The 23,041-nt window shown below is 40.0% G+C and overlaps 2 protein-coding genes across 4 annotated transcripts in view; one reads left to right on the forward strand and one right to left on the reverse strand.

The window, feature by feature from the left end:
- Nucleotides 1-7,679, reverse strand: part of NTMT2 (N-terminal Xaa-Pro-Lys N-methyltransferase 2) — a 36,446-nt gene extending 28,767 nt beyond the window's left edge. The window contains exons 1-2 of the mRNA XM_064147283.1: nucleotides 7,499-7,679; nucleotides 4,549-4,622 (exon numbers count right to left, since the gene is read on the reverse strand). Of these exons, the coding sequence (XP_064003353.1) occupies nucleotides 4,549-4,622; nucleotides 7,499-7,590 (166 nt within the window). The 5' untranslated portion in view covers nucleotides 7,591-7,679. The remainder of the gene's footprint in view (nucleotides 1-4,548; nucleotides 4,623-7,498) is intronic.
- Nucleotides 7,680-7,785: 106 nt separating this feature from the next.
- KIFAP3 (kinesin associated protein 3) overlaps nucleotides 7,786-23,041 on the forward strand; it is a 72,266-nt gene continuing 57,010 nt past the window's right edge. Inside the window, exons 1-10 of one of the 3 annotated variants that reach the window (XM_064147286.1) lie at nucleotides 7,786-7,895; nucleotides 12,403-12,534; nucleotides 13,504-13,658; nucleotides 14,842-14,897; nucleotides 15,415-15,556; nucleotides 17,053-17,152; nucleotides 17,858-18,003; nucleotides 18,449-18,538; nucleotides 19,367-19,545; nucleotides 21,802-21,964. In XM_064147286.1, coding sequence (XP_064003356.1) covers nucleotides 7,864-7,895; nucleotides 12,403-12,534; nucleotides 13,504-13,658; nucleotides 14,842-14,897; nucleotides 15,415-15,556; nucleotides 17,053-17,152; nucleotides 17,858-18,003; nucleotides 18,449-18,538; nucleotides 19,367-19,545; nucleotides 21,802-21,964 — 1,195 coding nt within the window. In that variant the 5' untranslated portion in view covers nucleotides 7,786-7,863. Of the gene's footprint in view, nucleotides 7,896-12,402; nucleotides 12,535-13,503; nucleotides 13,659-14,841; nucleotides 14,898-15,414; nucleotides 15,557-17,052; nucleotides 17,153-17,857; nucleotides 18,004-18,439; nucleotides 18,539-19,366; nucleotides 19,546-21,801; nucleotides 21,965-23,041 lie in introns of all 3 variants that reach the window. The other 2 variants (XM_064147284.1, XM_064147285.1) reach the window with 2 other exon arrangements.

Raw genomic sequence — 23,041 nt, forward strand, 5'->3', positions numbered from 1 at the left:
ACAGGAGCAGCCTGTGGATAGGCTATGGTAATCCCACATTATCTCACTCTGCCTATAAAGTGCATCAGTAATCCTGAATTACACACCTGTGTGGTATTCTGTGCCTCTACAGATGTGTATGTAGGAGGTGTAACAAGAAGGCATACATCGCAAATTTAAATGGGGAAAGTGAAATGAGGGGAATCACCTAAACAGCTTACAGATGGCAACTAAATTAGTTGAAAGCTGAAGGATTTTTTTTTTTTCAACACACAGCTCAACAGTGCTGTAAAACTTCCATTATTGTAACCCAGAAGCTCACAAGAAATAGCAATTACCAGAGCTGAACTCCTGGGCTCTCGTATTGTCTTACTCATGGGCCAGCCAGATGAGCCTCATATCCTCCCCCTTCCCCTGGTGTCCAGACTCCTGGAATGTACAGCTGGAAGGGAGAAGAAATATTCTTCACTCCATGTTCCCTGACATCTCTCAGGTTTCCTGTTGTGTCCTACATACACCTTGTTTTGAACATCATCCCCTTTCTCTTCTCACAGCCTCCTTCTGATGCCCCATAACTCTCTTGCCATTCCTTCGTTGTGTTTCACAGCCAGAAGTGCTTCTGGCTGTCTCTGTGTGGAGCCACCTAGGGCAGCATCACTGCCCCTCAGCTCAGGCTGTTTGCAAGTCCTCTGGAAAAGATACCCTGCCTGACATAACTCCATCTAGGACTGATAGCCTAGGCGGAATATGGGGTGGGCTCTAGGCAGCAAGTAGGCATAGCCTTAAGGCTCTCCTAACTACAAGGGAAATGCAGCCATAGCCCTCCTGGCAAGTCTTTGTTCTCCTGCATCTTGTTTCTCACAGTTTCCCAGTTGACTGCCATGTGAGTTACATTTTTTCTTTCAGCTGTCTCTGTTGCAAACATTCTTCAGTTTCCACTCGAGCCATGCTGCCACAGATAGTTCTGAAAAACGAAATAGGCTGAAAGGGCAAGTGCACTACATCGAACAGAAATACAGCTTCTGCCCTGGTTCCTGATGAGTCACAGAATCGCAGAATTATCAGAGTTGGAAGAGACCCTAAGGATCATCTAGTTCCAACCCCCCTGCTATGGACAGGGACACTTTCAACTAAATCAGATTGCTCAGACCCACATCCAGCCTGGTCTTAAAAACATACAGGGATGGGGCTTCCACCACTTCCCAAAACTGACTCCTTACCCCTCCTACCCGGTAGACCACTTCCTCTATTACTGTCAACCATGATGTAAATAAAACAAATTGGCATAAGAACAGAATCTGTGAAAGAATTTACACACACTCATCATCCACACTCTCTTTCTTAAAGCCAGGAGAGACTGTCATGACCATCTAGTTTGCCCTTCAGTACACTACACACAAAGACCCCAATCCATTGATCCCTGTATGAAGACCAGCCTTATCACAAAACAAACAGAAGGATTACTTCATCCCTACAAACAATATTAAGTCATCCTTGTTACCTACTCAGCACTGGAAAGGCTTAAGCTACAGTACTATACCCAAGTTTGGACGTGGCTCTTCAAAAAAAACATGGGCTGAGCATCTTTGATAGAACAGCTGAATGGTTTTCTTGCAATAACAGCAATTCAGTCCCAGAACAGATTTCCCAGGAAGACTATAACACAAATCACTGGAGGTGATATTAGTGATAGGAGTAAAATGAGGACAAATTATTTGGTTTGGGGCAGAGGGATAGGCTGAAAGAGATTCATCACAACTTGCTATGAAACTGTGAGTCTGTTTAAGCTGAAGCATTGGTTTCTGAAAGGCATCTGCTCCTGGCATAAAGACTGGTAATAACGGGGAAGCACACCCCGTTAGCCTAAGGTAAGTTAATCCACTGGTTAAATGCTGTCCTATTAAAATTGTACGCTTGAATTCAATGATGAATTAATCTAGAATAAATGTCTCTCTTTCTCCATACATTTCTCATATGCTTTGGTTAAAATTAATACTGCTATCTGTGAAAGGGGCAACATTTGCCCTTGTATGAAGAACAAGGCTAGTGTTGTTCTAGCATAGCTCAAAAACTTAAGAGAAAATTATTTTGGCTGTAAAATGCTGTGCAAAATCTTCACTTTTTCTAAGGAAACAGCCATTGTCCAAGATATTTTTAACAAGCTGTTGAAAATAGAAATTTCCCTTTTGAATCTGTTTGAAATCAGTAACTTTTTTAAGTCAAGTCACCTGAGCAAAATCACTTCAGCTAACGTACTTATTCCTTACTGTCTCTTTCCTTATTTTTCACATAAAAATGTAATTATTTTTGAGTAAAGTAGAAGGAATTTGATGGTCATGTGCAGAATCCTCCCCCTTTGATTTTGTTTTGAAGGGAGGGATAAGGAAGAGGGAGAATTCCAGATTTATGATCAAATATAGATTTATTCAAGTGTAAAGGAGACCCCTTCTTGAAAACACTTAGGCTGGCACTTAACTTTATTACTGTGGCAAAATTAAGCACGTGCTTGAGTGGTTGCAGAGTCAGAGCCATAAAATGTCATAGCCTTTATAGCTGTGAGTCTGCTTTCTGCCTGCTGCATCTAATAAACATTAAGAGGTGAAATCTGTCCCCATTGGGGTCAATGGTAAAACTCTCACTGACTTCAGTAGCACAGGATTTTGCACAAGAAATCTTGGCCAGTGTCAGTGAGGCCCACAAGGTGACAGAGACCAACTGCTTGCTCATTTATGGTCACTTTTGTATTTAATTTTCCTGTGTTTTCCTTAGTCCACTTAAAATAAACCCAAACTGAAAGCACATCATTTGCCCTTTGGATAGGGATACTGCATTTCAGGTTGTTTGCCAGAAAATAAGTACAAACTTAACACAAAAAATCTAATGCACTACACATACTGAACATGCACACAGAACTTACTGATGGAAGGGATGTGGGTTTGTGATGGACTTGGTAATGTTAGGATAATGGTTGGACTTAAAAGATGGATGATCTTCAAAGTTTTTTCCAACTAGATGATTCTATGAAAATATACAACATGCTGTTCTGTGTTGCTCACACCAAAATTCCTTAAAGGGTCGATCCCTTATGGAAGAAAAAGGTAATGTAGCACCACTGAAGTACATTTTATATCTTCCAACACTTCTTAGATCAGCCTTGCTTAGGACATGAGTAAACTGGTATTGTTTTTCATAAGTAGCAACTCTGAAATTTCAGGTCAGGCACTGAAAGCCTACGCAGATGGTTGCTTTGTCACACCAACAGCTGAGCTTGGGTGCTGTGTTTCTACCTTGCAGGTTTGTGCAGGTATGCACATGCAGTCTGTAACACTCCAGCTGCTGAAGAGTGCTGAGGAGCACTGAGGCACAAAATGGTGGAGGTCAGTTTACCACTCATTTAGCCAAGTGAACGAGGACACAAGGCCATCAAACATGATCACTGGCACAGAAGTGAGCAGTTCTGGTATGACTAAGTCAAGGGAGAAAACAGTAAACCCTTTGCTTAAAGAATTTAAAAGAAAGCTTTGATTCTCTAGGAATAGGTCTGCTTCTTTTCACATCTTTACATTTCCTTTCTGCATCTGAAACAATGAAAACCTACAGCTAATTTCCATCTCATTCAGACCAGCAAATTAGCTGTCAGTGTTGAATTAGATACATTACAAACCACAAATCAAGCTCTCCATAGAGAGTCCTGTTTCCATTTTTGTGAATCCTTCTGTTCAAGGGTAACAAGAGCACCCAGTATTTACCAGCACAATCATGTGCCATATTGAAAATGCCCTTCTTTTGTGCATATGTCCCTGTCACTGCTGATCAAGAAGGCCTTCAAGAATCACCTTCATCTGTGTCCCAAGATTATTTTCAGACAGAAGAGGTAAGCTAGACTTATCCTTTGCATGTCAAATTTTGCTTTGCCTCATCTCACTTCCTCCTTCCAATATAAACTTTTAAGCTCAAGGTTTATTACCTCCATACCTAGATCACTTACTATGTGACAGCACATCAGAACACCATTATCTCCATTCCCTACTGAGCAGCACAGTCTAATCACTTGTTTCTCTGAATGTCATGCTTTCAGATTGATGTACCTTCTTTCAGTTAATAAAAGGCCTTAAGGAGGTTTATACATAGTTCATTTTCACAAGGAAAGTATCCACTGTTTTTCCCTTGATTTCCACCTGTGTTCTTTTTACCTAAGAGCAAGACACAGTCTTCAGTAGATTACAAATCTCAGGGCTGCTTTGGTTTCTTAATTCCACAAGGCAGAAATTAATCTATTACATTTTAACAATTCCATTTGCTAAAGAAAAGCAATGTTAGTTATTTTGTGTGCTTTTTCACAATGTAAAGAGATCTGTGTAGGATTCAGTGGAACTCTGAAGAAATCAGACCCCAAGAAATTTTCAACATGCAGCCTCATGGCTAAACATCAAAGGCTTATATAAAGCTCACTGAAGATCATGGAAACATCTTGTTACTTCAAAATCAGGCTTAGCATCAGTACCTCTCAGTCAGAATGAATTTGTTTCATTCTAATACAATAAATTGGAAGAAATAAAACTAAGTTACCATGAGACAGTCTGGTGGATGTTGCTCCAGTATCACAGAGTGTATTCTCTCTGGTTAAGAACATCTGTCCACATCTGGAGCAGAAAATAAGTATTTTTTCATAAAAGCTTGCTTTCTTTATAACATTTAAATGAGTTTTCACTATTTAAGAATTATTTCAAAGAATAAAAATGTTCTTTTTTTCACCTACACTTACTCTACAAAAATGTTGTTGTTCATTTCTTCTCTTACTCTGTATTAACACTTCTGTCTTTCCTCTTGTTTGTCCACTTGGTTCATCCTTTCACCTAATTTGTCCTCATATCCTTTCTTCCTATTTTGATTTTCTCTGCAGCTCACATGCACTTTTCCACCCTTCTTTGCATTCCCTCACTAAAAAAAAACCAATATTACTTCTACCTGACTCTAGAACAGTATTTATTACAATTGCTCTAAAAAAAAAATTCAAACCGCTAAACCACCCAAACAAAACAAAACAAAAAGGAGAAGCTCAGAAATCTGATACATTTCACCTTCTCTTTGCAACTTGATTACCCTTCTGCTTCAAATACCACTCTTTCCTTCTCCTTGAGTATGCTTCTAACGTGGCAGTGAGGGGAACATCATGTCCTATGGTAAAGCCACATAATCTTCATAGAATCATAGAATGGCTCAGGTTGGAAGGGACCCCAGAGATCATCTGCTCCAATCTCCCCTCCATGGGCAGATCTCAGCTAGACTCAGATGCTCAGGACTTCATGTACCCTGATCTTGAACACCTCCAGGGAGGAGGCATCAACAACCTTCATGGGCAGCATATTCCAGAGTCTCACCACCCTTGTACTGAAGGACTTCTTAAGATCCAGTCTAAAATTACTCTTTGCTCATCTTATAAACCATTCCTCCTTTTCCTGTTGCTAGACACCCTTATGAGAAGTCCCTCTCTAGCTTTCTGTAAGACCTCTTTAGGTAGTGGAAGGCAGCTACAAGACCCCCTGGAATCTTCTCTTCACTAGACTGAACAACTCGCTCTCTCACAGCCTATCCTCACAGCAGAGGTGCCCTTTGATTAATCTTTGTGGCCCTCCTCAGGACTTGCTCCAACAGCTCTGTGCCTTTCTTATGATGGGAATACCATAAATGGATGCGATATTTGAGGTTGGGTCTCACAAGAGTAGAGTAAAGAGGCTGAATGCCCTCTCTTGACCTGCTGGCCACACGCCTCTTGATTTATCCTGTTATAACAAGCAGGATATAAGAAATTGCATAGAGGAACATCAGCAGCTCAGGAGAAAGCTGTAGAACCAGACCTTGGGAGGCATTTGTTTTTACAATTTAATTTTAAAAGAATCTATCATGCAATGCAAGGTTTTTAGTGTTTGCACTACATGGTTTTCTAAACCCAGCATCAACTGTTAGTTACTGACCAACAAAATTATCAGATCTTGGTACTGCTCATGGCTCAATTGCTACAAAGCTGAGAGATTGTCACTTGGACTCTATTAGGCTGAGACAGGCTCTAACAAACAGACAATTATAGCCCAAACACCATGGCATGACTCACTGCAATAAATACTTATTTTCTCATATTTTCAGGTCTCACATTCTTTTGTATCATTCCCACCCTGAAATCTTTTGTTTGCTTTTTCATAGGTCTCTAGAAGTATTCTCAATTTGTAGGCATATGTGACCAGATTAAAAAAATTACCTTCTCAGTGGAATATGTGGAGAGTGTCAGATATTTAGACTGAGGAAATATCAGACTATTTATTGATATGACTTAAGAGTTGTAGTTTTATCTGAAGGGCTCCTTGAAATATTTGAAGAACTGTTGCTCTCATCAGGTAGTCATATATAATTTTTTCTTTATGATGGTCATTAATAGGAAATATTACTGTGATAAAAACAGAATAAGTTTCATGTTCTAGCACTGCTTTGTAAATTTATTGCTCTAAGGTAGCACTTTATCTTTTGCAGGGTGCTTTCTTTTTCCATTTTTTGTTGAAACAAAGAAAGGGCATGGAATACTGCAAAATATTTTTTGCTGCTCTGTTACAGATTATGAAATATTACATATTTAGTCTTCAATAGGAGCAGAAGATATTAAGTGTTGATTCATAACATTTTGCCACAATAAAAATACAAGCTTAAGTTTCTGACTATTATCTATTTCTATATTACCTTTATGACTCTGGGTAGACAGCCACTTCACCTATATGTAGTGAGGCTGCTGTCCAGCAAAGAGCATTCCAGCAAACACAAAGATAGATCTACATGCATGTTACAAGCAACTGTTGTTAGTTGCTACAGAGTGGTATTGTCCTTTTATTCTGAAACCCAGCCAACCATCTATGCTCCTCAAATAATTCTTGGAATAAATAAACTCAGTAAATCCCATACAACAGTTTTGATGAATTTTATAAAACTAAGCAGAAATGAAAATCCTACTTTGAGTACAGAGTTCAAAAAACCAACAAGACAGTACTGCCTCTGATTCTACCTGTTAGCCATTGACTTTATAACCATGTAAGAATGGTAGAGATTGGAAGGGACCTCCAGAGATCATGAAGTTCAACCTCTCTGCCAAAGCAGGATCACCTAGGGCAGGTCACATAGGAATGCACCCAGATGGGTCTTGAAAACGTCTAGAGAAGAAAATTTCATAACCTCTCTAGGAAACTGTTCCAGTGTTCTGTCACCCTTACAGTAAAGTAACAGGTATGAAAGAGATGTAAAGGTAAAATTGTTCTTGACTCCCCTGGGGGTCAAGGACCTTTGGCCATGCCCTACCTGGACCCTTGCTTTCCTCAGCACCATTAAGTTTGCAGGCCTGCAGGCTGCCATGTCCCACTGTCACTCTCATGAAGGAGCAGGACATGCTGAGCCAGCGGTGAGTTTTGTAACATCACCATGGGGGTGCCAAGGCCTGTGGGGTCATCTACACCCTGTCTGTGAGGGCTACGGTGCTTACCTGGCATGGTGGTCAGAGGCTGTTATCCAGCCATTGCACCTGGAGGTGCAAGAGGAGCCTTGATACAACATGACACGGCATGGCACCTTCATGGGTACCAGCAGGGCTCATTCTTCGGCCTTGCGGTGAAGCGAAGACGGGGCCGGAAGCCACCACTGCCCCTCTTGCCTCAGGCCGGGGTCAGCGCCTCACCCAGCCTGCAGGGGGCGCCTCGCCGGAGTGGGCACGCAGTGCGCATGCGCGCTGACCGCTGCGGGCCGCGGCCGTGGCGCGTGCGCGCTGGCAGGCCGCGGGGCGGGGCTCGCGCTCTCCCTGGTAACAGCAGCGCTGCGGGGCCGCGCCCGGCCAGGCCTCCCCCCGCCGCCATGCAGGGCGAGGACGCCCGGTACCTGAAGAGGTAACCGGGGGAGGCTGGCTGGAGGGTGTGTGTGGGGAGGAGACGGCTGTTATGGGGCTGAGGGCGCGGCAAGTTGTGTTGGGGGGGTGAGGGAGAAGGCGACGATGGGGCTGAGGCGCGGCAGTTTACGGTGTGTGGATGGAAGAGGGCTCTGAAACGTCAGGTTGTTCTGAGGTGGGGTTTGGCGTCAGGTGGGGCAGTGGGGAGTGTGCGCGGTTGAGGGGTGGGAGGCAGGTATTGAGGGATGCTGTAGGGCGTATGGATGGGAGGCTGTGGTTTGGGAATGTGCAAGGGAGCTGAGGTTGTGGGGCATTTTAGCCTGACTGGGAAGCTGTGGAGTAGGAAAGCAAGAAGAGATTGTGGTTGAGGTGTTGCAGGTTATTGGGGACTGTCTAGGGAATGGATGGGTGTTGGAGGTGAAAATGTTTTGAGGGGGGAGATCATGAGGTGGGTGTAGGGATTGAGATTGAGGAGTGACAGGTTTGGAAAATGGCATGAGGTTGTGGCATGAAAGAAAGGTAAGTCGGAGTCTTTGGGGTGAGTGGTCTGAGAGTGGGAGAGAAATTTGTTTGGGGTAGGTTCAGGGTTAGCTGCCTAGTCGGATGGGCAGGAGACTTGGATGGGGACTGGGAGGTTGGGCTAAAGATGAGTGAAGATTATAAAGTGTTTTTAGGGTAGGCTGAGAGACGGGATGGGTAGCTTGCGGCTGGTAATGGGTTAGAGGAAAAGTGGTGGCTTGAAGAGATTCAGTGGGTTTGGGATGGCTGTGGTGGAATCTTACAATGGGCATTTCAGATGAAGTACTGAGGTAGCAAGTTGAGAAAATATGCTATTAGGAGATGAGTGGACGGCATCATCGTGTGGATATTAGGAGGTGAGATAGGGCAGGCAGTTGCTTTGGCTGGTGACTGGGAAGGGGCTTTTAGGCAGTAAGAGCAGGTTCAGGGTGCAGCTACGAGAGGTAAACTGATTTGGAGGAGATACTACAACATGGCATGGCAGATTGGGAGGAAACAGGTGGGATAAATGGATTGGCTTGGGAGTTGGGATGGGACGGAGTGTGTCTAAAGTGGGTACCTTGGTTTGATGTTAAAGTTGTGATGAATGAATGGTGCTGTTAACTGACTATTTGCAGTGAGACCAGTCAACCTAAAACACACGGTTTGAGTAAGCAACTGATCTCCATAAAAGCTCCATCATTTGTGGCAGAACAGAAGTGCTGTCAGTCTCAGAAGATGTCAGACTATCTAGGCCTGTGTTAAGATCTAATATGTGAATGGTGTCATATTTTCCTACCACATGGATGATTTTATCCATCATATCCTGAATCCTGTGGAGTTCCTGTTATTTTTTTTAACTTTAGCATTTGTGAAAGTTCTTGGTTAGGATGAGTTTTGGGTTTTTTTTTTTTAATCCTCTTGTATGCCACATATTAAGACCCGTAATTAGAAATAGTGAGAAAAATACCCTCTTGATAATCTTGAATGTTAGCTCTGTCATATAAATGATTATGTCAGATAAATAATGCCTGTGGTTTAATAAAAAGCTGTAACTTAAGAGCAGCACCTATTTTTAGCCTTGCATGTTCTGTTTGTGCCATCTTATGTGATTTTTGGAGGAATCGTCTTTATCTTGCAGTCATCTTGAAATAAGCATACTGGTACCTCTTTTTAGAGAGCACAAACAAAAAAACCCACTTCCTTTGTGCTGTTTAATGTGACTAGATTTGTGTGGAAGTCTGGTACTCCTCTGCTCTTGGTTTCCCTTTGTCATCCTTCATGAGCAGTCATCCTCCCACCAAGCCTGGCTTGCTAAGAATTGTTACTGTTTTTTCAGCCTTATCCATGCATGCAATTTGTGCCACATGTAATTAAGGTAGTTTGGGTTTGGTTTTTCATCCCAAAGGAATTAGTTACTAAAGGGTATTTGCACACTGGCTTTGGTTATGTGAGCTTATCTAGCACAGCTTTTGTCTGTAGAAAGGGCCTTCCTCTTTTAAACGTTTAATAGAGCAGGATTCTTGTTGACAAAGCAGGCAGTGAAGTGAAAGGACAGACTGGTGTGTGCGAGAGTTCCCCAGTGCATTGCTACTTCTACCAGATATAAGAATGTCCGTGTTTTAAAATGTTGTATGGATTGACTGGGTACTTACAAAGTCAAAATGGGTAGAAAAATCAGTAAAGCAGATGTTTGTTGATTTGGGAAGGATTTTGGATTTTTTTGGGGCGGATTGTTTGTCTGTTTTCTGCTGTTGTTTGGGGGGTTTTGTAATGACAGCAGTCTGAATGTTATGCTTTACAAATGGAAAACAATTTTAATGGCTGGGTTGTGCATTTTAGTGTATGTCTTCATACAGTTCACAATGTAAGATTTTTCAGACAGGGAACTTGAAAGTGAATTGATTTATGACTCTATTAGGAAATAGCTCAAATAGTGACAATGGTAATTAGTAAGAGAGGGCAGGCAATCTCTGCAGATGTAAGTTCTTCAGCTTACCCATCTGCACATCTTAAGGAAAAAAAATAAATATGGGAAATGCTAAAACTGTTTAAGCAGTCTTAGGCTGAGGATTTGTGGGTCACTAAGCTCATCAGTGGCTTAATGCTGCCAAAAGGAGGAGGTCTCACTCCTTACTCTTTATCCCCACTCATAGATAGGAAGTGTTATTTCCTTTCTGTTGAAAAAACTCCTCCTGCTCAAAATATGAAGAGCTTCCTATTGGATTGCTGGAAGTGCCTGTGAAAGGGATTGATGAGTCCTGAGAGTGCACCAAGGTGACTGCTAGGAGCAGGGAGAATGTGAAAAAATCTAACCTCTTGGCAATTATGAGCTGTTAGTTCAGATTAGTTCTTGTGAAACTATACCAAACTCCTCCAGGCATGCTTGTTCTCTACCCATTATTTTCTCTCTCCCTCTCTCTGTAATTATTGCCAACCTGTCATTTAACAGAAGTCTGACTGTTAGGAAGAGCATTTGTCGATCTCGGTAGATCTAAATGTGAGAGAAGTATATTTGGGATGAGGAATGACAACTGGTTTCTTTTGAAATTAATTTTGCCATAAGCTTGCTGCCTTGCATGGCTGGATCTTGTGGGAAGAGGGGACAGACTGTAATAAAGCCTCTGGTTTCAAGTAATGTTAAAGGAAAAAACACAAGACAAAAAATCTGAAGTGCTAAATGGGATTCTGCTACAATCTCACCAAGGAGCATGTTACTCTTCAGCAGTGAGCTAGGTATTTGTCCCAGAGTTCTACGTCCTTGTAAGGCTGGTAGTTGAACTAGATGCTTCACACAGCAGACCTTTCTGAGGTTTGTGGAGCTTTTGGGGCAGCTATATTTAAAGGTATCTTCTGCAGTTATGTTTTGCAGAAGGGAAAGCAACCACCATAGTACCTGGGTAGATGGAGATCCAAACATTTTCTGAAGAGAGTGGTTACGCTAAGGACTACATCTGGGTTTGCCATCATTTCTAGCTCTTTGAGGCGCAAGTAGTTTTCCCTGGTCTAACTGCTCAAATGTCCTAACTAACTGCTATCTTGTTTATGCTGGTATGGCTATTGGTAAAGCCATCTGTAAAACTGCTTATTGACATGATCTGTCTGAATAAAACCCCCAACACTCAAAACCCCAAAGCAAACAAAAACCCCACCCACACGCCAAAACCCAAACTCGCATTAGGGAGTTGCTTTTAATCTGCAGTAATTTAGCAGCCTGGTGTGACTCTACATACTCTTCTAGGGGAAAAGCTTTTCCAACCAAGACAGAAGTCTGTAACTAGTTTTGGGCTGTAGTTCTGTAACTGGTTTTGGGATGTAATTCTACTGTCACTTGAAAACAGAAATTATATTGTGGCCTCATGGCCTTTGTGTCTCTGCATGGCCACAGTTGTACTTGATGATATCTGTTGATCTGGTAATCCCCTGGCAACAGTCATAATGAGGTGAAGAACAGTAACAAAGTGGTTTGTGCTTTAGGAGAGGGTAGTTAATTTGAAATTCAAATTATTTGTAATTAATTCTTGATAGATTTTTATTTGTTAATATTTAGCCAAGAGAGTCCTTGAGATTCAGAAATTTCCATTTTCTGTTTTAAGTGTCCACCCTAGGTTGATACCATAAGCAAAAGATTTCTCAATACTGACAATTTAACAGGAAATCAGTGAGGAGGTTCACCTTCTTTGTGAAATGCATCCTTTTTTTCTGATTGTAATTCCTTAAGAGAGCTGAGTGAGACTGAAATCAAAGTTTTGTCTTGTTTATTTCTTAATTTTGTGACTAAGGCTTGAGTCATGGCTTAGTTGTTTTTGTACTAGAGATAATAGTCAAGAATATGTCACTAGCATTAAGCTTTGGTATTGCATGAAATGTGGCATGAAAGGAGAGCAGTGCTTGGGTTTCAAGTCTGAATTAAACAGGAGACAGATCATTGTTAGTTGTGTATATTCTGGTATGTTTTCTGAGCTTTTCAGTTAATGAGCAATTCATTATTTTATTTTTCTTCATGGCAGGAAGGTAAAAGGAGGCAACATAGATGTGCATCCATCTGAGAAAGCCCTCATTGTCCACTATGAAGTGGAAGCAACAATTCTGGGAGAGATGGGAGACCCTGTGCTGGGGGAACGCAAGGAATGTCAGAAAATGTAAGGTCATAGCAAGTTTTGATAACTACTTCTGTTTTCATAGTCATAAATACAATAACTCAAAGTATCAACAGCCTGTGAGAAATGATGTGTTCTAACCTTTATAAAGCTTAGTGCTAGATTAATAGAGGTTTTCAAAACCGGGAAATAACATAGTTAACATCTACAACCCATGTATACTGCTTTTTAACCACACTTTAAAGTCTTTTGTAAAGAGAAGTGATTATTTCCATTTTATGTGAAGGGAACTTGAGATCAAGTGAAGCGATCGGTTCCCACTCAAATAGTGGCTGATGATGGAACAAGTAGTGCTGTTTGAATCCTCTGATAACCTTATACTCTAGCTAGTGACTTGGATCTGCCACCCCCACTAGTGATTTCACTACAGTATCTGTATTTTTGTTTTGCCCAATATCTTTATTCTAAAAGCATTAAAACATACCCTATTAGAAAAGCCCAGAAAAGCTGTGATAGCTTTAGCTTCCAAGCTGCAAATATGGACCTTTCCATTGTTTGTTTTTTGAGCTGTTCTTGAAATTTTAAGTTGCAATGGCTACCTGTGTGAGTACTTATAGGAAGAATAATACAGTAGAAAAATAGAATCTTCAAATTCATTCAAGTTTTTGAAGATACTAGAAATGTTCATCTGTTTTCAGATGCATCGACATAGCTTACATCTGTGACATGGTGGAATTCCGTTTTGGTCCATCCCATTCTTGATGCCTACAGTGATGTCTTATGCTTGTTGCTTGTGGACCTGGCTGTGGACCTGCCAGAGCTGTTGCAGATTCCTGACACTGCCTGTGCAGGCAGATGAACTTTCTTGTGTAGTCAACACCCATAGTTGTTTCTCAATGTTGTGTGCAGTATTTTTGGGTGTATTGCAAGTAAATTACTGGCTGATGTGACTAAAACAGTTAAAAGAAATCTATTCATCCATCTGCATTTAGATACCTTTCTGTGTTTCAGCATTCGGCTAAAGAGTCTAAATGCAAATACAGATATTGCTTCACTGGCTAGAAAGGTGGTTGAAGAATGCAAACTCATTCACCCCTCCAAACTTGCAGAAGTAGAACAACTGCTATATTATCTGCAGAACCGAAGAGATGCCTCAGCAGGGAAAGGTAAATAATACAGGTGCAAAGTAGCTTGTTACTGGGCTGGTTTAGTATTCAATAACTACCGTCTGAGGTTTTTCTAACCGAGGTTCTAACTTGCTTGATATATGAATTCTTTAGAGATAATGGGAATGGGGACAGTGTATAGCTGAATCTCACTTAGAAAAAAATTACAATCTTGGTAGAAGATTTAGAGAAATTATCTTTTTAACATTCAAAGGTTGGGTTTTTTTCTTGCCTAGTTAAACTTAGTATTGATGCTTTCTGTCTGCCTTGTGCTTTTGCAGGGCAAGAGAGGTACAGATTCCACTATTTGGTGCAGCCTTTTCTTGCAGTATATGCAATGGCATCAAAAGACTGTATGAGGATCTTCCTAGGAAGATCTCTGTCATCACCTATTGCAAGTGTGGATAGTATTCCTAGGCTAAATTTGTGCTGTCTGGCGTGAAGGGTTTCACGTCTGCCAAGCTTTGGTACAGTGTAGCAGACAGCTTCGATAGTTCTCTTACGTTCCTGGTTAACAAGTTACTGGGATCAGTAACTTTCTACTCCAGGGCATTTTGCCTGGTACTGTTTGTCTTAAGTCATCTTAAACTTCCTTCTCAGGGTAAAATTTAATGTCGGATCCTGTATTACTGTGTGGTTAGCAGGGTTTCTTGCAATCATGAACTCTGGTAAGCTTTGTTCTCAAGTTGGATACTTGTCTTAATGGGATGAATTTAAAATACAGATTGTTATTTATATGTTTTTTATTGCTTTGCTTGGAACCAATTTGCATGTTTTACCCTCCTTTATTCAGTATATGTGTATTTGGTATATACCAGGGCAGCTTGGCCACAGTGTACAAGCAGAGTCAAAGCTACTAAGGCACCTCACTGTGGAAGTGAGATTTGTCACTCCAGGCTTTGTACTAAAGTTTATTACCCTCTGTCTCCTGCTGTCTGGGCTGTAACTGGTCATTTAGATTGAGAAGTCAAAAAGCATCTGAGGGTTTATTTTGTTCCCTTTGGGTTGTTCAGTTTCAGAAACCTGGCACACCTTAGCTGTGTTAGTCTGACAGGTCAGCTGGACACAAAAGAATTTTGACCTTGATTTAACTGGAGTGTTTACTATGAAACTACTTGGTATGGTGATTTTTTTGTGTATGAATATGCATAACTTAACTACAACCATGTCTTTTTCTTTATAGAAAAGAAAGAGAAAGCCAGTAAGCCAAAAGATCCACCCCCATTTGAAGGAATGGAGGTAAATATTTGTGTTAGAAAGGAAATGCAAAGCCCAGTTCTTTCTTAAGTAATCAGTTGTATAAGGGGGATGAGGAGAGGAAATGCTAAAATCTGTTGGTTTGTTTTTCTTGTTTTCGTTTTTTTTTTAAACAAAAGACTTGGTTTGGAAATACACCAAATGGAATAAAAATCATCTCCATAAAGGGTAAAATATTTGACTTGCATACTTCCCCCTCCAACTATAGCACACAGCAGGACAGCAAGTTGGGTCTGGAACATCGGACAGGACACAGAGAGTTGTCTGAGCATCCTTTGTTTCTTGTAATTAAATCTTCTTGCATTTCCTGGTGTTCATTGGCAGTGGTTCTGAATGTGTGGATTTATTTATTTCCCCCCCCCCCCTTTTATTTTCCCCTAAGATCTTAGCTCAAAGCTACGAACTCTTTCGTCTTATGTCTGAACAATGTCATGATTTATTGTCTTGAGTTGACATCTCTCTTTCTCTGTACAACCCCTGCTTTGGTGCTTGCCTTCAGATTGATGAAGTTGCCAATATCAATGACTTGGATGAGTACATTGAATTACTGTATGAGGATATTCCTGACAAGGTGCGCGGCTCTGCCCTCATTCTGCAGCTGGCTAGGAATCCTGATAATTTGGAAGAACTGCTTATCAATGGTAACTTTCAACCCAATGGTAGCTTCTCTTAATGTTATGCTGTTTATTTGTGGTGCTTTTTTTCTCAGGGGAAAAGTAGTTCACCATCATTTTGGGATTTTCTGTAGTTTGCTAGAATTTGCTTTCCAGTACATAATAGGCTGTCTGTCAAAGCCCAGTTGGATCTCTGTACAAGAGGATGCTCCTTAGGATGTTCTTGGGTGAGCCTAACACAGAAATCTTTCTAACCTCAGTAGGCTTCAGCTATTGCTTTTTTGATCCTAATTATTTTGATACTGAATTAACTTCAGTTGGCATTACGGCCAGAGACAAGAGAATGTAAAGTTGCATCACGGAGATCAGGATTCAAAAATGGTATTTGTAGGCTGACATAAGTGCCTAGTTTCAAAGAGAATTAATACATTGAATGTAGATGGATCACCAAAGTGTTTCACTAGCACACCACACTCTTTCTGCTTATATGGATCCATTTAAAAATTATACTTGAATGCATAGTATGATGTTCACATTGCTGTAATTTTGTGTCTGCATACATATGTGTTGTGCCATTTGCATTTTGAGAGCTGCACCAGTGTGGAGTAGTGTGTGTAAATACGTAGGTGTACATGTATAGACATTTCCATTTCCTGTTGCCCTCTGAGGGAGTAAAAGCATGTAAATGTGTCAGGCAAACAAAAGATAAAGATAATCCAAGCCAGACCTCCAAAGTGATGGCAAGTTCATGTCTTGTTAATGTAGTAATTTTTTTGCATGCCTGCTCTGTCTCTTTTACTGAGCTCTTATTACTTCCATATTCCTCAAGTAAATCAGTCTTCAATGCGTACTCTGCCCACCTGCAGTGTCAGCAAAGCAGATTACTGTAAGAATTGGATTGGGAGGGGAAGAGTAAGCAATCAAATAATGGTTTGTCCCCATGAGTAGTTGTGAATATTCCAGTACTTGAAATTGCCAGTTGCTGCTTTTCTCATTCTGATCATGTAACATGATATTGTAAAGAGGGACTAGACAAGGGGTAATGAGTGGAAAAGGGGAGAAGTAAGCTGAAATATGACAAAAAGTACTACAAACCAAAGTATTAATACAGGGAAGAAAAAGAAGTGGATGAGCTGTCAAGGTAGAATTTTAAAGAGATTTTGAAGTGAAAATGCTGATATTCTAGGTAGAGGTCACAGTGTAGTATGGAACATACAGCTAACACAGGCCATGAGAAGTTAATGTTAGTGGTGGTTTAGGATGACCTGAGTTGCAGTTTTCCTTAGATATTGCCTCTTCTTAAGGTTTGTGCCTGGCTGACCACCCAGATTACTCTGTATTTTCATACTGTGTCCAAACAGAACACAATTATGAGCAGTGCTGCACCTTAAAAGTGGGATACCTCTGAAAACCTGCCATTAGAAAATAGAGAGATGCAGAAGATATATCCAAATCCTGAGTCTTGTAGGACAAAAGTGGGGAGGTGACATGCTGATGGTCATCTACATTTTGTTCCATTTCAGAAACTGCCCTGGGTGCACTGGCTAGAGTGCTGAGGGAAGACTGGAAACAAAGTGTGGAGCTTGCTACCAATATAATTTATATTTTCTTCTGCTTTTCAAGGTGAGTGTAGAGTTTCTCTGTACTATACAGATGTAAGGACCATCTCTCTGCTTAGCAGCTTTTAATTTTTCTGCATTGCACTAAAAAGCCTCACTGAAACAGGAGAAAGAATGCTAAGATGGAAACACTTCTAATAGATGGCAAAACTGAGGCAAAAAAAGAACCTTCACAGAGCTGGGAAGGAACTGGTAAGGATACTGACCTGTAGCTTGTAGGCTGAGCTGCAACATCAGCATTCTTGCAGGATAGAAACAGTATTCAAAACTGGAGTGCTTGCTGTTATTTGGCTCTGTCAGTGTTTCAGCAGACAGTGCTTAGAAATAGTGTAAATAGAATTTGTACTGCAACTTGATTTTAGACCTCTGTTATGTTTCTGGTGAGTAGAGTGTCCCCTGAAGCACATAGAATACAAGAAGTGGGCTGTCTGGAAAACACTTTACATATTACAATGGGAATATGTCTTTATTTTGACTTGGAACAACAAACTTGCTTGTCCTTCTGCAAGTAGGGAAAAAATATTCATGTTTGCAGGAATTGTTTTGAAATAATTTTCATATAGAGAAGTGTTGTAATGGGACACAGAGTAAGTAACATTTTTAATATTTCATGTGGTACAGTATTGGGATGTTGCTGTCATAGATGTCAAAACAGTTTTGGGGTTGTTTGCATTTATTTTTTTTCCTGACAGATTTTCCTTCACTGTAGTTTTTCTCAGTTTCATGGAATAATCACACACTACAAAATTGGAGCTCTCTGCATGAATATCATAGATCATGAACTGAAGAGACATGAGCTTTGGCAGGAAGAACTTGCTAAAAAGAAGAAGGCTGATATCCTTTTGAAATACTGGGGTAGGTTGATGGTTTCTAACTCTTCCTGATAGCTGTTGTTGAGTTATATGCAAATAAGGATATATCAACTTCTCTGAAAATGGTAGAATTTACTAGAAAGTGCAAAAGGTAATTGCAGGCATGAAAAATACCAAAAACGAGAAGTTCAATCTATTGAAGAGGTTAAGCTGAAGCTACTAAAACAAGGGGGAAAATCACCTTTATTTTATTAGCAGTAGTGATGTCTTATGAACATTTTTGAGTGACTGTTAAGATATAATAATCTAAGATTAGGGGGAGGAAAAATAAGATGCTGTAGATTACCGGTGTAGCAGGCTGTTGCTGAGGCAGCATCTTTACACTGGCTGTTCCATAGATCTAGTGTTTGAATAACACCTTTGAGGACAATAGTCATCAAAACGGTATTACTTTTAACTCCTTAACTTCTACTGTTTACTTGATGAAGATCCTGAAAATCAAACTCTCAAAAAAGACTGTGAGAAAACTTACAAGAAATATCAAGGATTGGTTGTCAAGCAGGAACAGCTACTCAGAGGTACCAAATCCAAATAGCAAATTATTTCCTTGTTGGTGCATGTGGGTAGAGGGTTCTAGTGGACACTTACCATAATCAGATTGTTTTAAATGTACTCAATAAGCTGATGAATATAGAAGAGCATTGCCAATGAATAGGGGAGAATGTGAATACTTACTGAGGTTGTTTGACAGCGCACTATTTCTAAAGTAATCTGTCAGTCATAGAGGTAAAATAGCAAAAGCAATCTACTTTTTCATGAGATTGGTTTGGGTGGAATTGGATATTTTGATTTTTTTTTTTTATACATTTGATTTTAATTTTTTTAACTTAGCATAACTTAGCCTTTCTCTGACCCAGGGTGAATAGCTATTGTGCTCAGTTTTTCTGCTAAAATTAATTTAAAGTTGGGTTGAAATTATCTGAGTGGCAAAGCTTTCCTGAGAAAGGCTTTTAGTGGATCTCACTGGAATCAACAGGGGAAAAAAAAGTATGAGAAGTTTCTAGTGATCATTGTTGGGGTGTTTTGATTCTGTGGGTATTGTCTGAGTTGGTTTTTTTTGTTTTTTTGTTTTGTTTTTTGGTTTTGTGTTTGGTTTGGTTTTTGTGGGTTTTTTTTGTTGGTTTGGGAGTTTTTTGTTATTTTTTTTTTATTTCAAAGCCACTCTTAGAATTAATCTTACTAAGGCTTTCTAAACAGGAATCAAAAGCATTTATAGTCAGTTTCCTTCCAAAGGCATTAGGAAAGGAGCAGAATGCTTCTGAAAGCCTTGTCAAATGCATATGTAGAGATTCACTTAGTTTTATTGTCTTTGAACTGTTGTTATGATTTGTATTGGACTTTATTAGTTGCACTTTACCTGCTCCTGAATCTTGCTGAGGACACTCGCACTGAGCTGAAGATGAGAAACAAGAACATTGTCCATATGTTAGTCAAAGCACTGGACCGTGATAACTTTGAGCTGCTTATCCTGGTTGTGTCTTTCTTGAAGAAACTCAGCATTTTTATGGAGAACAAAAATGATATGGTAAGGCTCATAGCACACTCCTGCAAAACTGGAAAGGTGTGGATTCCAAAAACTTTGTGTGGTTGGAGAGAAGAACAAGACATCCCAGTCCCCGCCCTAAACATTCACAGCATTAATTATCCTCTTTTGTTACTAGTTACATCAGTAAAAGAAAACTACAATATCCAGCCATAAGATATTGCAAAATGTTTTGAAGAATTGTCTTCTCAAACAGTGAAGCTACAATACCTGAAATTCCAAATTTTGACCTCAGCACCCCAAAGTCTTTGTCATACTCCCACTTCTGGAGATGCCCGTGAGCTGTCTCCCAATCTAGACTCTTTTGATTGTCTCTGATGTGTCTTGGAAAGAGAGGTATGATCCTTCTGCTACACTGATTTTCTTATTTCTTAGTCAGCTTGGTCTTCCAAGGCACCTCACAACTATTCTTTTACTAATGGTGCCCAAGAACCTTTTTTTTTTTTTGTGAAGTCTCAAACTTCTAAAGTTGTAGCATTTTTGTGACTTGAAGCTCTATCCAGGTGTCTCCTTCACTGGTATCGCAATGGATTTAATAGTCACATGCCTTCACTTCTGGGCCTGTTTTGCCAATTTGTTAAATGAAAACCATACATTTTCCTTATCCAAGACGTAATCTGAGAGTAATGTTGCACTCGGATTGTGAGATTAAAAGATTTGTGTAAATGCAATGGGGAATTAATTGCATCTTAGTTACTGGAACTGTCATTCTCACGTGTGTGTGCTGAACATTGCAGACAAGATATCTCCCCTATTTATACAGGAGTATCCTATTTCTCAACAAAAATCAAGCACCAAGCATGCATTTTGGGGGAAACGTAGACTGTTTATTAGGTGATTGCTCATTGATATAGTTTATACTTTTGTAGTGTCCTGAAGGACTTCATTAGGAGAATAAAGATTAGCTGTCCAGCCCCACTAATTTGCTGGCACACATTGTGTTTGATGTTGTGGAAAAAAAGATGAACCAAAATTGTTGAACTTATTGTATTCTAGAGTGTTTTAATGATTTTGAGAAGACTTGATAAAGTTTGCATGCTTGAGTTCAACTGTCTGAGCATTTCTTACTAATAATAAAGATGATACTGTTTTCTCCACAGTGGTATTAAGGAAAGCTACCAGTGAAGAAGAAGGTGCTCTAATATGTGTGTCAGGCAATAACAAAAAAATGAACTAAGATTCGTTGTGCAATGCTTGATTCTAAGTAAAACTGAATAATCCATGTGTATTTATAGCACATTCTTTCCTTTGGTACTCAAGAGCCATATTAAATTCAAAGCAGTGAAGTGGGAGTTCTTGTTCTCTGATTGGTTTTGATCAAAGGTATCCAGTCAGTTGTTTGATTATTGCAGTATGCTGTGTGGGGAGAGATGTAGTTTCTTGGTGTTTGCTCTGTCTATTTATAACTGAAAGGCTAGTTACATACGTGCAGAAGTACAAAGAATGCAGAGCAATTTTATGTGCCTACTTTTGGCCAAAGTAGGTTCTGGGAAATGAAAAATGAATGCATTTAAAAGATTATGTCAAGTAAAAGAGAAATGCTGCTTAAAAGATGACAAAAACTTCTTGAAGTCTTGCCAGTCAATGCTCATATGTCTTCTCTGGCTGGTGAAGTGAACATGATCTCAGGAACTGATACTACTTCTCAGTTTCTGGATTCCACTTTTTAATTTGAAAAGTGATACATGTTTCAAGATGACTTTCATGCTTTCATTAAATTAACACACAGGATGGCATGCCTCTTCTGAGTGCACATGCAATATTCTCTCTAGGGGTTCATTTGAAATTCATAATGAAAGGTCTCAAATTCTTTAGGATGCCAATTTTCTGTCTTTCTTCATCGGGTATCTCTCTGACTCTAATGTCAGTTGCTCCAGGGTTGCTTGTGTTTAAGTTTAAATAAGTTCCCCCTCCCAATCTAGTCTTGAAAGTGATGTCTTGACCACATTCTTGCAGTATTCCAACTGTGAGGAATATTTCCAAGACATTTGAACTGTTGGATTCAAAAACTATTTAATCAACATTACCCAGTAACCCAGTCTAGAAGACTTTAACCACAAAGACATAAGCAAAACTGCTTCAGATGAAAATGCATTGACAGTCACTGCTATGAGTACAAATTGGATATGTATTTGCATACACATCCATGTAAATATATAAAACAATGAGGAGGCTTCTACATGGAAGATGAAGCTGAGTTTGGATGGATTATGGATTTTTTTTTTTCTTGCTATGCAGGTTGAAATGGATATTGTTGAAAAACTTGTGAAAATGGTGCCCTGTGAACATGAAGACCTGCTGAACATCACTCTTCGACTCTTATTAAATCTCTCCTTTGACACAGGCCTGAGAAATAAAATGGTACAAGTTGGTCTGCTTCCCAAACTCACTGCACTTCTTGGTATGAATTGTTTGTTGTTTTGTTGGTTTTGGTTTTCTTTTTTTTTTTGTTTGTTTGTTTTGTGGGGTTTTTTAGTAACATAGATATTTCATCAAGGACAGTGAAGCTGGTTGCGTTAGTGTGCCTAGAAGTTGCTATAGCACTTTTTCACAAAGAACCTCCTCACTACCCCCAACTTGTTGTCATTAAAGCTCCGTCTCAGGTGGTGATTTGAAATGGAAGGTTAAAATAATGTGGTTTCCAGTAGATTTTTATTCCTAGGTTCTCTTAAAGTGGTCTTTAAAGTAACTTTGTTATCTACCTGGAAATCGTGTGAGCTGACACTTGTAATTTGGGGTAAGCATGTAGGAAAAAATAGTCCCCAGCTTCACAGAGTTGAAGCTGATGAACCTTCCAGTTACCTTTTTATGATGCTTGATATGCCTGCTGCCTCTTGTTATCTTAATGATCTCCACATACGGGGTTCAAGCATTTCCCAGTGTTGTAGCTTCAGCTCTGTGCAGTACTGATTTTTAGAATTCATCTTGTAAGACTGTTACCTGTGTTAAGATCAAGTGAGTATCTCAGGTTGAAGTGAAACTTTATCTGTAGGAGAAAGCCATAGAGGCATTAAGGAGTTTGGAGAAAGCAGAGAATTGTCTAATGCCGTTGTTATTAGGAGGCAGTTTTCTTGCCCTTTGTGTGTTTTCTGGCTGACTAAATGTTTAGCAGGATTTGTTCATAAGAATTGTTGAGTGTTTGTTTGTTTGTAAGAGTCAGTGATCTCATGGAACACTGATGCAAAGCATTAAAGCTGAGATGTGTTGAGTTCAGGATGTGCTAGATCAAATGCAGCCAAATCTGGATGTGATTGGAACTACTGGAATGCAGCAGTGGATCTGAGTTTGCACTCCTGGCTCTAGAGTCTCTTAGGATTGTTTGTCATCTCAGTTTCACATTCCACCTCAATATGGCATTATTGCTGCTTAATACGCAAGCCATTACTATTGCTTTGTAAACCTTCGTCTTATTGGTTGTTAATATAACAGCTACCTGATGTATCCTGAACTGCCTCAGGGGTTCTTATGCATTCTGCCC

The sequence above is a fragment of the Pogoniulus pusillus genome, chromosome 8, assembly GCF_015220805.1.
Source record: "Pogoniulus pusillus isolate bPogPus1 chromosome 8, bPogPus1.pri, whole genome shotgun sequence".
In the NCBI taxonomy this organism is placed as follows: domain Eukaryota; kingdom Metazoa; phylum Chordata; class Aves; order Piciformes; family Lybiidae; genus Pogoniulus; species Pogoniulus pusillus.